Source organism: Coturnix japonica, chromosome 22, assembly GCF_054131305.1.
Source record: "Coturnix japonica strain WE chromosome 22, WE-NBRP24, whole genome shotgun sequence".
Classification (NCBI taxonomy): Eukaryota; Metazoa; Chordata; class Aves; order Galliformes; family Phasianidae; genus Coturnix; species Coturnix japonica.
The window spans coordinates 4,312,717-4,325,588 of NC_140684.1; the positions used below are offsets into that span (position 1 = coordinate 4,312,717).

Genomic DNA, 12,872 nt, shown 5'->3' on the forward strand with positions numbered 1-12,872 from the left:
GCAAGGATCACATGCTCAAATTATTACTCAACAGAGGTACTTGGACTAGAGAGATAAAAGGGACACTTAGGGAATGCATGGGATGTGTGTGCAAACTTGTGCAATCCCGTCGTTGTAGAGGAGCTGGGAATCTGAGTTCCTTATTCTGTAGTAAGAGAAGAAAACTGAGTAAGGGGAGTCTTGTCAGCACACAACCATCAGGGTGTTGTGAGGAGATGGAGAGACAACCTTGGTGAAGCACAAGCACAGATAAACCCAATATATGTAGAAATTAGTACAGAAAGTACACTTAGCACTGGAAAAATGAGAACTGAAAGAAATTTCTCCCCTAAGGAAATCTTTACACTATTTTCCCTTTCTTCATATCAACGAAGCAGTGAAGCCCCACAGGTGAATGCTCCCTTGCAAATAAAGCTGTTGTCTTCACTTTTTTGCCACTGCAGTGGAGAACTGCCTTAAAAAATACCCAGATCTTGTAAGTAGGCTTTATTCCTGTGAGTAATCTCCTCAAAGGGGGGAAAACATGAGCTAAAATTGCTTGCACAATCACGTTGCATAACTGTGCCTACCCAGTGGCGCTGGTCCTCCCTTTTCCCAAGTGCAAAAACACACAAACTTTTCTCTCTCTTTTACTAAGTGGAAAAAACCCCCCACACACTCAGATACTTGCAGAGTAGCTCGGAACAACAGGGCACTGTGTGCCCCACTCATCACACTGGTGATGTAAGGAGAAGAATGCCTGAAGTATGTAATGATTCTTTCACGATGTAATTTCATTATGAATACATCCCCTAAGACAGCACGCGCCATGCTGCTGCTTAATTAGGTGTTCACTGGAAGGGGGGGTCGAATTTACGAGGTAATAAGTATATTTTGGACTAATAAACACTGAGGCTGAAACGTTTGTTTATTTAGAATATAAAGATTATAAAGCTGGTGGGAGACACGCTCAGGTTGTGCTGAGCTGCTGTTGTTTACCCACTGACTCCACAAATTGATATTTTCCTTCTTTTGGGATTTAGAGCCAAGAGTGCTATGGATGCTACTGAGAAACCATCCAGCAACTCTGTGTTCGCATAGGCAGAGACTATTAACGCTTACAAAGATGTTAGGGTATTAGAAGACTATTCTGTGCCGCACATATAAGGTGCCCACCGTGTCTTCTGATGGCTGCCAGAGTCTTACCATGATGGGGAGGAAGGACCGATTTCCTCCTGCAGTAACCACAGCCTGAACAAGTCCAACAGATCCCCCACATCCCTTGAATTTGGGGTACGTTTGGACTGGATGATCTTAGTGTTCTTTTTCAGCCCCAGTAATTCTATGATTCTCTGAATTCTCCATTCTCTCCATTTTCTGCTTGTTGTTTCTCCTTTCAAGGCTACACCGAACTGTTGGCCACCGTGAGGATTTCCATCCCAAATAGCTGTGCCAAAAAGGAGGAATCAAATGGTGCAATGCATTAACTCATCCTCAGACAGTCAAAACCAGAGCTTCATGAATTGCCACAGTTCTGTTCATCCAAGGAACATTTCTGTTATGTTAAAGGTGTCAATGTGCCACACAGATGAGGCAGATCAGATTTAGTTCTGGCAAAAGGGGCGTACAGCTGAAGTAAAAGAGTGGGTTGCTTCTGCCAGAGCTAAAACTAGGCCTGAGAGAACCACAGAGGAGAAAAGCAAGAGGAAAAGTCTGCAGTACCGAGGAAGCAAGACTGAGACATGCAAGGGAACCCATAAGGAGAATGACTGCTGTGGCACCAGTGGATAAAATCAGGGAAACCCACATTATGAGGCAGGCAAAAGGAGTAGGACAAACCACGCTGTCCATCTGTGAATAAGGAGAATCATAGAGTCACAGGTCCTGCTTCTCTGCGCCCATCCGTGTTGAGTGATGACAGTGTGAAAGCTGTGCTACTGAGGGCTGGGAAGACTTAAACATGTACATACATATATCGGAAAGAAAGAGAAAAAAAAGGAAAGTGCTTATGAATTGGCTTGTATGATCCAACTTAAATTGGCCATGGGTTCAGGCATGGGTTCAGTCCAGTCTGACTCCACAGGTTCAAAGCAAAGACCTCAGTGCTACTCTTGAGGAGACTCAGTGGATAATTAATGGAAGATGACGACAGCCATTCCCAAACTCCTGCTTTTAATTCCCAGACCTGGAAGCTCTCCCCAAATGAAACAAGCAATGGAGAGAACTTTCCAGCATGAAGTCTCAAGGCAGAGAGTTACTCATACAGCTCATGTTGACATCTTTACCCTCTGAATAAACAAAGTTTAAGAAAAATGGTTCTATCTTTGGGGAACAGTTTAAGACTCGAGATAACTACGTTAGGAAATCTAGCTCTATTACTTTGTATCTTATATTTTATTACCAGATTGGTGATAGGAAATTACCAAATAAAATTGATATTTTACTCGGTAATTTCTTACTGTGGGCCTCGTCTAATATAAAAGATGGAGATCATCAAATTTATTCAAGTTTTCCTGTCAACAACATCATTAACCAAATCCCTCAATTTCAAAGTAAATAAAAGCATCTGGGTTTCTCGCACAGCAAGACTGACTTGCATATTTAAGCCTCATATATAGATGAATTTGCACCGGGCTGAATTTGCATATTAATGAAGGACTAATTGCTCTTTGCAGTCAATTTTATGCAAATGAATTTACTCCTCTCAGTACAATTTTCATCATGTGCAGAAAGGACCAAAGAAAAAACAACCCAAAAACCATGTGAAACTTTCTAAAAAGTACATAAATGTGAGACAACCAGGGGAGGAAAATCGTAATGGCTTCAAACAGCTTTACCTTACATTGTATATAACTCCTCTGTTATACCTCAGCTTTGTTCTAACAGCCTCCCACAAGGATGTTAACATCGTTCCTACCTGGTTTTGCATCATTAATAGCTGAAGGTCCAAATCCTGCTTCAGTCTGCAGGAGAAGTATGTGGGGAAGACAGATATCAACCAGTCCTGGGGGTGAAATTAGGTAGGAAAGGGGAAAATATGGGTACTGGGGGGTGAAAAGTGGAAATGGAAGGGGTGAAAGTGGTGTTTCAATGTGTATATTTGGGTCTAACTGAGAGTAAAATGGGTTTGGGAGAAGGTTCAAGGCAAAGAAAACAACTGAAAAAGTGCAAACAGAGAATGGAAAGAATGGGACAGATGAGAAAACAATGAAGTGAGAATCAATGAAGATGCTTAAAGAAAGAGATAAAAGGAAGCAATGAAAAGGTGAACATAAGGGGGACACGCAGGTGTGTGTGGTGTAGGTGATGGGATGGAGGTAGGACTGGATGGTCTCAGTGCTCTTTTCCAACCTTAATGATTCGGTGGTTCTGTGATCCTTCCATGTTTTGTGGTATCAGCACTTTCCCTGTGCCTTTTCTCTTTTCTTTTTGTTCTTATCATCCTATTTGCTTCCTCGATGCCACAGCATTTTGTCAGCAGATCTCCCATAGTCCCAACACTTTGTTTCTGACCACAGCACTTGGAGGATTTCTTAGGGACGTGCTCCTCCCATGAGCAATACAGCACTTGAAAAATAGGGCTTCAGGTCAAAAGGGACGGAGTTATAATAACAAATGATTGACAAGAATAAAATAACAACAATAAAAAAGGACAAAAGCCATCACTTCACCAGGAAAACATCACAGTGCCCCACTTAAACAATTGTCACCAGAGAAACAAGGCTTTGGTTTGGATGAGCAGCACACAGGACTTGTATTGTGGGCTATTTGAAAGGAAGCTGCAAGTCTTTGTGTAGCATGAAGCTACGGCTTATATTCTGAACTGTGAATGGAGGACATCTTCCAGTTTCTCTGATAAAGAAGAATGGAGGGGAATGCATCCTCTTTTATCACTTATGGGTGCAGCATTTGAAAGCCTGCTCTGGGCATTGCCCTGTTTTTTTCTTCCAAATGATGTCAGGCCCAAGCGATGAACGCTGTGTGAATGTAAATTACTCAAGCAAGAACAAGACGTTCCACCTTTAAAGGATGTTTTTCAGCTGATGAGGTGCCTACTTCTGATTGTCAATAAAGGTTAATGTGACCAGATGTAATTAGAAGCTGAATATACTGATAATAATGCAATCTTAAGGAGAAGACTGCAGGATCAGGGCTGAATCCAAGTGCAATGTCTCCATCATGCAGCCTGAAACCACACAAGCTGCTGTTACACGATGGCACTGCTGCAAGAATTGTTCTGTACTGCAGTAACAGAACAACCTGCAAGCATGAGGAGTGCTTAAAAATGTATTCAGATAATGGCAGGAACGTTCCCTGGCTTTGTGACTCTGGGTAACATCTGCAGCTCTCGCTGTCTGAGATGGGCTGCATCCCAAAGCACCACCAGATGATGAGCACTGCAGCAGAACAGCGAGCATCAGAGCTCCCCTTCCTGGAGACGTGTTGTTTCCTTCAATGCAGCTTTAACAGCCATTAGAATAAACAGTTCTGAGGACACGGATGTACCCAACATTGATTTATTCTGTTCATAAAAAGGAACGGCGTAACGCTAAATCCGATCCGCTCAATGAGAACTTTATGAGCTCCAATCTGTCAAAAGGGCAATGAAAGCTCACATGTGGTGATTAAGTAATGATCTGCGGGGAAGAGACGCGTGGAGTTCAACTCTGCCACAGCAGAATCACACTGAGAAAAGGCTCCTGGGTTGGCTCAAAGGAAACCTGCTGCCATCCGCCCTTCATAACACCTTGGAAGTTCATAAGGAAAGATTAATTCACTGTTGAGCCAAAGTGTGTCTCCAAAGAGGGGAATCCACGTCCATCCAGATCTGCAGCAGCAGCAGAGGGGACCCACGGAGTGTGTGTGTGTGTGGGTTTGTTTAAGGTCCTGTTATCACATCAGCATCACAGTGTGAGCTGCAGCCACGTGGCAGCAGTGTTGGCTATGGGAAGCTGAACCTCGGAGGTAACTTTCATGATCCAGATGAGCTATTGATAATCATCTGTTTTTAAATACAGCATCCTGTAAATCCTGCTAATTAGTAGACGAGATGACATCTTTTTAGCAGCCGGTCCCCAGCCTGTCTCCTTGTTTATTTTCTTGAATTCAATTACATTTGCCACCTGCTGGCCCGATCACCTAAATGACACGTTCTGGATGGAAGGGAGGAGCTGGGCCATAAACAAGAATTTCATTACAGTTTCATATAAACCATCATCTCCCTCACCCATTTTGTCTACCCTGAGAAATGTTTGTGCTATTTCCCCCTCCAGGGCTTTGCTGCAGGATGCCGTGATCCCCATGGCAGACCCAGAGATGCTGTGATCCTCATGGCAGACATAGGGATGCTGTGATCCTCATGGCAGACCCAGGGATGCCGTGTTCCCCATGGCAGACCCAGAGATGCTGTGATCCCCATTGCAGACATAGGGATGCTGTGTTCCTCATGGCAGACATAGGGATGCTGTGTTCCTCATGGCAGACATAGGGATGCTGTGATCCCCATGGCAGACATAGGGATGCTGTGATCCCCATGGCAGACATAGGGATGCTGTGATCCCCATGGCAGACATAGGGATGCTGTGTTCCCCATGGCAGACATAGGGATGCTGTGTTCCCCATGGCAGACATAGGGACGCTGTGATCCTCATGGCAGACATAGGGATGCTGTGATCCCCATGGCAGACATAGGGACGCTGTGATCCTCATGGCAGACATAGGGATGCTGTGATCCCCATGGCAGACATAGGGATGCTGTGATTCCAATGGCAGACATAGGGATGCTGTGTTACTCATGGCAGACATAGGGATGCTGTGTTCCCCATGGCAGACCCAGAGATGCTGTGATCCCCATTGCAGACATAGGGATGCTGTGTTCCTCATGGCAGACCCAGGGATGCTGTGATCCCCATGGCAGACATAGGGATGCTGTGATCCTCATGGCAGACCCAGGGATGCTGTGATCCCCATGGCAGACATAGGGATGCTGTGTTCCCCATGGCAGACATAGGGATGATGTGTTCTTCATGGAAGACACAGGGATGCTGTGATCCCAATGGCAGACATAGGGATGCTGTGATCCCCATGACAGACATAGGGATGCTGTGTTCCCCATGGCAGACCCAGGGATGCTGCATTTCACAAGCCCTATAAAAAACCCAAATTGAGATTTCTCTGGGCCGGGTTCAGTTCGGCTCTGGCTGCAGTTCCCGACTCCTCCAGCAGGAGACACCAAAGCACCGCCGTGTTCCCTCCTTCCTCGGTCACCGGGAACGTCGCGAACAGCGTCACGTCGGAACGTCCACGCGTGTCCGTGTTGCGCGCAGAGCCGCGCGGAGCCGCCAACCGCACAACGGCCGCGCCGCTGGGCAGCACCGCCCGCCCGAGCCGCGTATCGCCACGGCAGCTCCTTCCTCTCCTCCTCCTCCTCGCGGCTCCTCCTCTTCCTCCTCCCCACTCGGCTGCGATGGAGGCGGTGGCAGCGCGATGAGGTTCGGCCGCGGTCGGGGCCGTGCGGGGCGGTGAACGTCGGTACCTGCCGGGGTTTTGCTTTAACCCTGCTGTATCCCCGCCGTGTGTGCGATACGCCCCGCTGTGTTTTGGGGCTGTTTTTTTTTGCGTTCTTCCTCCAACTGAGACTTTTTTTGTTCCAGGACACAAAACGTTGAGATCCCGGCCCAGGAAAAGATCCCACCATGCAACCAAACTGCAGCCACCCGAACGGAGCTCAGGGCACCGGCAACGACCCTCCGCCTTCCCAAAGCGTCCAGGCAGCGGGAGGGGGCTCGTGCCGTGAGAGCGGAGATGTTCACATAGAGCTGAGCTCCGCTGCGGGAGAAGGCAGAGAAAACGCGAGTTGGAGGCGATCGAGGCTGAGTTCGCAGAGCCGCTCACACGGAAACGGTCACAGCGAGGGAGGGGGATCCGCTGACGGCGCTCCGGACCAGGAGGAACAAGGCAGCTCCATCTCGGAGCTCAGATACGTCCTCCAGTGGCTGCACAGGAGTCTGCCCTACGTCTTGATTCTGGGCGTCAAGTTGATGGTGCAGCACATCGTCGGTAGGGTGTAACAGGGAGGAACCTCACCCAGAGATGGGCCACTAGAAATGCCTGAAGTAGAATCCGGTTTATTAACAGCTTCGTTGCTTTGTTCATGGGAAACAGATTCACTGGACTGCCTTTCTGTGGCTGCCGTTTCCTTTCCCTGCATACATAGAACATGCTGAACGATCAGTGTTACAGCTAGAGCTGCTAATTGTGGTCACAAAGAAATACAACAAGGGCCTAGCTGCTTATTTTAACCCAATTCAGGTGTTTTTTTGCTTATTTATTCATTGTGCGTAACAGACCCTTTTCTCCTTACAGGCATCTCCCTTGGAATCGGGCTGCTGACAACTTACATGTATGCAAACAAAAGCATAGTGAACCAGGTGTTCCTCAAAGTAAGTATCACCCCCTGCTCTGTAAGTTAACCTTCATCCATCAGCTATTGAAAGGAACATGAATGGAGGTGCTGTATTTGCCACTGTTTGGTGCAAGGCAGAAGTGGTTTGATAAACTCAGTGCTGTGATACAGTGCAGAACTTCATGGGTAAGGTGGCAACACTCAGGAAGCTCTTCTTCCTTTCCTTGTTGCTGATCTGGTAAAAGCTTTCTGCAGTCTATAGAGAAACTTAACTGTGTTGATGGCCTGAAATCAAATATGATGGAATCTCCCAGCAATAACCGTTCAGGTGCTTTGGAGATGCACTTAAGACGTAGATAAGGACTGTAATAAACCTTAATTATCTTACAGGATCGGTGCTCCAAGTTGCATTGCACTTGGCTGCTGGTGTACCTCACTGGATCCTCTCTCCTCCTGTATTACAGCTTTCATTCTCAGTCTCTGTACTACAGGTAAGTAGAGGAACACCTCTATTCCCATCACAGCTTACTCAGATATGAACTGGAAATGCTTTTATCGGTGCTGCTGTTTTCCTTTAGTTGTAGCGTTAGTTCCTCTTTCATTTTCCTCTCCACTCCTCTCCTGCTCACCTGGATGGTGCTGTCCTTAAGAGCAGTTCCTTTGACTTTACAAAGTAATACTGTACATGCAGCAGAGGCACTGAGCCATGGGGACGTGGCTGGGTGTGATTCCCAGCTCTAAGCCTTCCCCTTGCCCTCAGCACACTGAATTCAGAGCAGTCTGTAATTCTGTGGGCTTTACATCTGCAATCTCCCTCCTTTACCATTCTGTAGCGACAGCCTCGGGTGTGCATCAGTCAAAGACTGTAATGCAGTTCTGATTCATCGGGGTTGGGTTTTTTGCGTGCTTTGTTTTGCAGCTTAATCTTTTTAAACCCTACCGTGGATTTTAAGAACTTCTGGGAGGTTCTTTGGATTGTGGGAGTCACAGACTTCATCCTAAAGTTCCTCTTCATGGGCTTCAAGTGTTTTATTCTCTTGGTGCCTTCTTTTATGATGTCCTTTAAATCCAAGGTAAGAAAACCATCCATCTCCTTAAGAACATCCTTTTCTTCTAACATAGTTAATGATTCAGTTCTGCCCAGAGGAGAGCCTTTTAATTGAATGCCTGTACATCAACCACCCCTACACCACGGGCAAGAAAACCCTGTGGGTTTCATGTTTCTTCTCTGCTTGGTGCCAAGGAAGACTTACAGTCTGTATTGTTTCATTGGATATATGGTTTATTTCTGCTGTAAGAGATGGGATGAAGAAACCTTTGATTTGCAGTGATAGAAGAACATGTACACAGGCTGTTATCACAGCAGCTGCTGGACAATATGCTTTTTACTAAGTTATGCTAGGAGCCTGCATTGGTTGGTGGGGTATTGGTGGGTATCTGCTTCCCAAGGTAAGACATGCAAAAAAAACAAGCCAATTTTAGCAACCAAACAGCAAATACCACTCATAAGTATAATTACTAACAGTGTGAACAAGTGTAGGTAGCACCTGATTGCATCTGAAGGGGCAGCTTGGGTAGATTTTCTCTTTCAAAATACCAGGACTTCATTTCTTAGGTACGTTATTAATCAGTAATTTTTAGTCCATCTAACTCCTTGTACAGTTCAACTACTCGACGCTTCTTTCTCTTTAGTAATTCATTGTACGTGTTTGCATTTTACATCTTGAGAGATTCTTTTGCATGTCTTGCTTAGGGCTACTGGTACATGCTGTTAGAAGAACTCTGCCAGTATTACCGTATGTTTGTCCCCATACCAGTTTGGTTCCGTTATCTTATTGGCTATGGGGAGCCGGACAGTGTGCTTGGACGGACCCTTGGGACATTGCTGGGCCTTTCCTACCTCATTCTCAAGGTGTGTAAGTTTTACAGTCCTCTCATTTGTAATTAGCACCAGAGAATTAGAGCTGTGTAAGCCAACACATTTCTGGTCCCCATATTTGAAGTGACTTGAAGGTTGAAAAAGGGAAGAGCGGCTCAGGGCACTGCATGCATTTCTTCCTTTCTTTTTCCCCTCCCCTGCATCTGCTGTGGGTATGGATGGGGGTTATGCAGCAAATAACTCTGTTGCTGTAATTCCCTTCTGGGGAATTAATTGGTGTGCAATGCTAAACAAGCCAGAGAAGCATTTTAAATATCCATCTCATTTGTTAAATAGCTCAGCTGCCCCCAAAAATCAAACTCAGTGCAAGTTCTACTTTGAACGTGAAAAACACACAATGGTGTTACGGTGTCTTAATCACGAGTCTAAGGACTGCTTTACACAAAATGATACGGTTGGACTAGATGATCTTATAGGTCCTTTCCAACCTTGTGATTCTATGATTGTGATTCTATGATACCTCTAATAGGTTTGCAATTGAGCACTTCAATTCACAACACTAGTGATATTTTTTCTTCCCAAGAGCAGCCCCCCAATACTGAAAAACCTTCAGGTTAAATTCTGAGTTGGGTTACATCCAGAGCAACTAAAACGGGTTTGGTCCAAACCCTTTGCTTACCTTTCTGCTGACATCACACTGGCAGCGCCACTTCTGCTGCTGGGAGCTGCACAAAAACTTGGAGGTTTTCTTCAGTTCCCAGGGAAAAATGTTAACCAGCATCGCGTTCTCCTTCCTGTTTCAGCTTTTGAGCTTTCTTGGACAATGGAGAAACTTCAGACAGGTTTTACGGATATTTTATACCCGACCGGTGAGTATTAAATGCTTTCATCTAAAAAACAGTTAAATCTGACATACATGAAAAGGCTCCTCTTTGAAATGCCCCATTCCTGTATTGCTTTGTAGATCCCTCTCAATGGCAGCTGTTTTTAAAGTAACCCCTCTGTACTTATTCCCTCATTTTGCAGTTCTGACTGCATAATTATGGGCTAACAGTCTGTTCTCCACGTCTCTTCAGATGCACTTCTGTGAGATAAAGTTTCCCTTTTTCACTACTTGCTATTTTTTAACTGGAATAAATGTTGGTTGTATAAAGGCAATGCTTCTAGCAGAAATGTAAGTGAGAAATGAAGCTTGCCAAAACAACTGCCATGTAAGTAAGTGCTGTTAGAATAAGTTTCTCAGTCATCTGTGTTGGAACAGGTATTGTTATTGGAACAGGTATTGTTATTTAGCCTGCTGTTTGCATGGTAAAATACACTGAAGATTTTAGAGCCTGGTATCACTGATCTAAAGTAATAGTTAAGCACTTTAAGTAAGTGCTATCGTGATCAAATCAAAGTGTTTTGCTTAGAAGTCGCTGTTTAAGTCCTGCAAAAAACCAACCAACCAACCAACCTGCTCCAGGTTTTTCCTACAGGAAGAAATTAACTTAATTAACTGCATACCCTACAGGAGATGGGTGCATGTGACCTGTAGGCCCTACATCAGCTGTTGAAAAGTAAAGCGCAGCTTTGTTGGATAGGGGATTGGGTGGTTTCCTTGCCACAGCAGCCCTTATTCCCCATTCCTTTCTGTGTATTTGGTTGTTGTTTTTTTTTCCCCCCCACTTAGTAACTAATACATGCTGAAATAAGTGTTGTCTTGCAGCACTACGGGGTGACAGCGAGCAAGAGGCAGTGCTCTGAATCAGATGATATTTGTTCCATCTGCCACGCTGAATTCCAGAAGCCTATCCTGCTGATCTGCCAGGTAATACACAGCATCAGAATTCATTTCTGCAAAGTTATGAGTGTTGTTAAGAACTGCTAAACAGAACTGGATAGTTACATTAGCGTTTGCCTTCTGATTGTCTTTAGAAATCAGGCTTGCAAATAATATACCTCCTTACAAACAGAAGGGCTCAGAAGCTCTAAGCTGCTCTCATTCTTTTCATTACAGCACACATTTTGCGAAGAATGCATCTCTTTATGGTTTAATAGAGAAAAAACTTGTCCGCTCTGCAGAACTGTTATTTCAGACCATGTTAACAAGTGGAAGGATGGAGCTACATCTATGCGCCTACAGATTTTCTAAGGCATGTCAACCAGCTTGTTTTAGTTTGCTCATTCTGTACAGCTTACTGCAAATGGGAACGTAGGTGGCACAGGGAATGAGGTTTCCCAGTCCAAGGTTGATGGGATTTCTTGCTTCTAGGAAATATTCTAATACTTAAAACAGTGCAGAGAGCAATAACTTCTTAAGTATAGGGAAATAAGCTTATAAAGTGAAAGCAGGAAAGCCAGCATTGCTTCTCTTGTGATTCTTTCAGAGAACAATCAAACCCTTCTAAAACGCTGTGTTTGCAGCAGCCTTTTAAACCAGCATTTAATTTAAAAGCTCACACAGTGTTCCAGGCTGTGCTAAATTGTATTTATGCCTCTAACATTACCCAGTTAGCAGTGAATTTTATACTCTGAACTACAGTGGGAGCAAAAGCTACCTGTCACATCTGCTATTAATGATCTCATGATGCTACAGCGACTTCTTCCTGCATCAGTACTGGCAGCTCTCACTGCACCTGGAGATAAAGACAAGATGTTTCTCCTTTAGGTTTGTGCAGATTTCCAGTTCATCACAGATTTAACACAGAAAAGCAACCGGTGATGATAGTTTTTTACTGAGTGTTTTATGAGATCGGTATTTTTAAAACAGATCTTTTAATACTCTATTTTTATCACAGCAGGAACCAGATTTTCTTACAGGGGAGAATATTTTATACTATATATGCCATTTGTAGCATGCATGAGAATCAGAGGGAATAAAGGCATTTAAATCTATTTGTTTGGTGCGCATTGAATAAAGAAATGAGATTCATTGGTATAGACAAGAACTGAATCTGTCGTGGAACAAAAACGAGCAGGGAGAACTGTAGGTTGGGTTCTGAATCTGAGATACACACCTATAACGTTGGCATCTCCAGACACTTATACAATCATATTTGGACCTCACCAAACAATCTGAACAGGGTGCTTACCTTAAAGGTGTTCTGTGCCTTTAGCTTTTTGATCATTTTGATCAGCCAGGTTAGACTTACATTTCATGATTGAAACAAGTCATTCTCATCTTAGTTACAGAGAAGAAAGAGTGAGTAACTTACATCTATGAAGGGCATCCTCTCTGATCCGCCAGGCAGCATCATGCCATTGAGATGCAGTTCTTCCTTGTCAAGCCCACTCAGGCCAGGGTAGCTGTCCTGCTTTTCACATACACAGACAGACACACACACAGCTGATTCTGCAGGAGACAGAACAGAGGAGATGACAAATGGCATTCAGTAGATCACTCTTCAAGAGCCAGAGCTTAGGTGAAGGTACTTGGACCTGCTAAGATGGACTGATCAGCATCTTTGGGTCCTTTAAGTTCTTAACACGATTCCCCCTCCCTCCCTTTTCCTTCAAAGACCCACAGTTATGCTTAAGCTCTACTTCCTGAAAAAGAAAAAAGTCACTTGGATTAACGTTTACATTTTCAGTAATGGCTGCTCACATCCATCTTACTTCCAACAAACT

General features: G+C 44.6%; 1 protein-coding gene across 6 annotated transcripts; it reads left to right on the plus strand.

Moving 5' to 3' along the window:
* The first annotated feature begins 6,428 nt into the window (after positions 1-6,428).
* Positions 6,429-12,140, plus strand: RNFT1 (ring finger protein, transmembrane 1). Of its 6 annotated transcripts, none has more exons than XR_014936450.1 (9): positions 6,429-6,510; positions 6,633-7,038; positions 7,345-7,421; positions 7,775-7,875; positions 8,304-8,457; positions 9,202-9,296; positions 10,067-10,132; positions 10,972-11,073; positions 11,263-12,140. XR_014936450.1 is itself a non-coding variant. In XM_015880476.3 (9 exons), the coding sequence occupies exons 2-9, from the start codon at positions 6,675-6,677 to the stop codon at positions 11,395-11,397; spliced, it is 1,158 nt and encodes a 385-aa protein (XP_015735962.1). In that variant the 5' UTR covers positions 6,429-6,510; positions 6,633-6,674; the 3' UTR covers positions 11,398-12,140. The 6 variants fall into 6 exon arrangements, 3 of the variants coding, with proteins under 3 accessions (XP_015735962.1, XP_085378138.1, XP_015735960.1); XR_014936451.1 differs by having other exon boundaries at positions 6,429-6,506; XR_014936449.1 differs by having other exon boundaries at positions 6,429-6,470.
* The last annotated feature ends 732 nt before the right edge of the window (positions 12,141-12,872 follow it).

What these genes read in the sequence shown, in the direction of transcription:
- RNFT1 (XM_015880476.3), top strand. Translation starts at nt 6,675, where the DNA reads ATGCAACCAAACTGCAGCCACCCGAACGGAGCTCAGGGCACCGGCAAC. An exon ending in GATGGTGCAGCACATCGTCG is followed by an intron (nt 7,039 to 7,344) that starts GTAGGGTGTAAC and finishes TTCTCCTTACAG; the next exon opens with GCATCTCCCTTGGAATCGGG. An exon ending in TGATGTCCTTTAAATCCAAG is followed by an intron (nt 8,458 to 9,137) that starts GTAAGAAAACCA and finishes TGTCTTGCTTAG; the next exon opens with GGCTACTGGTACATGCTGTT.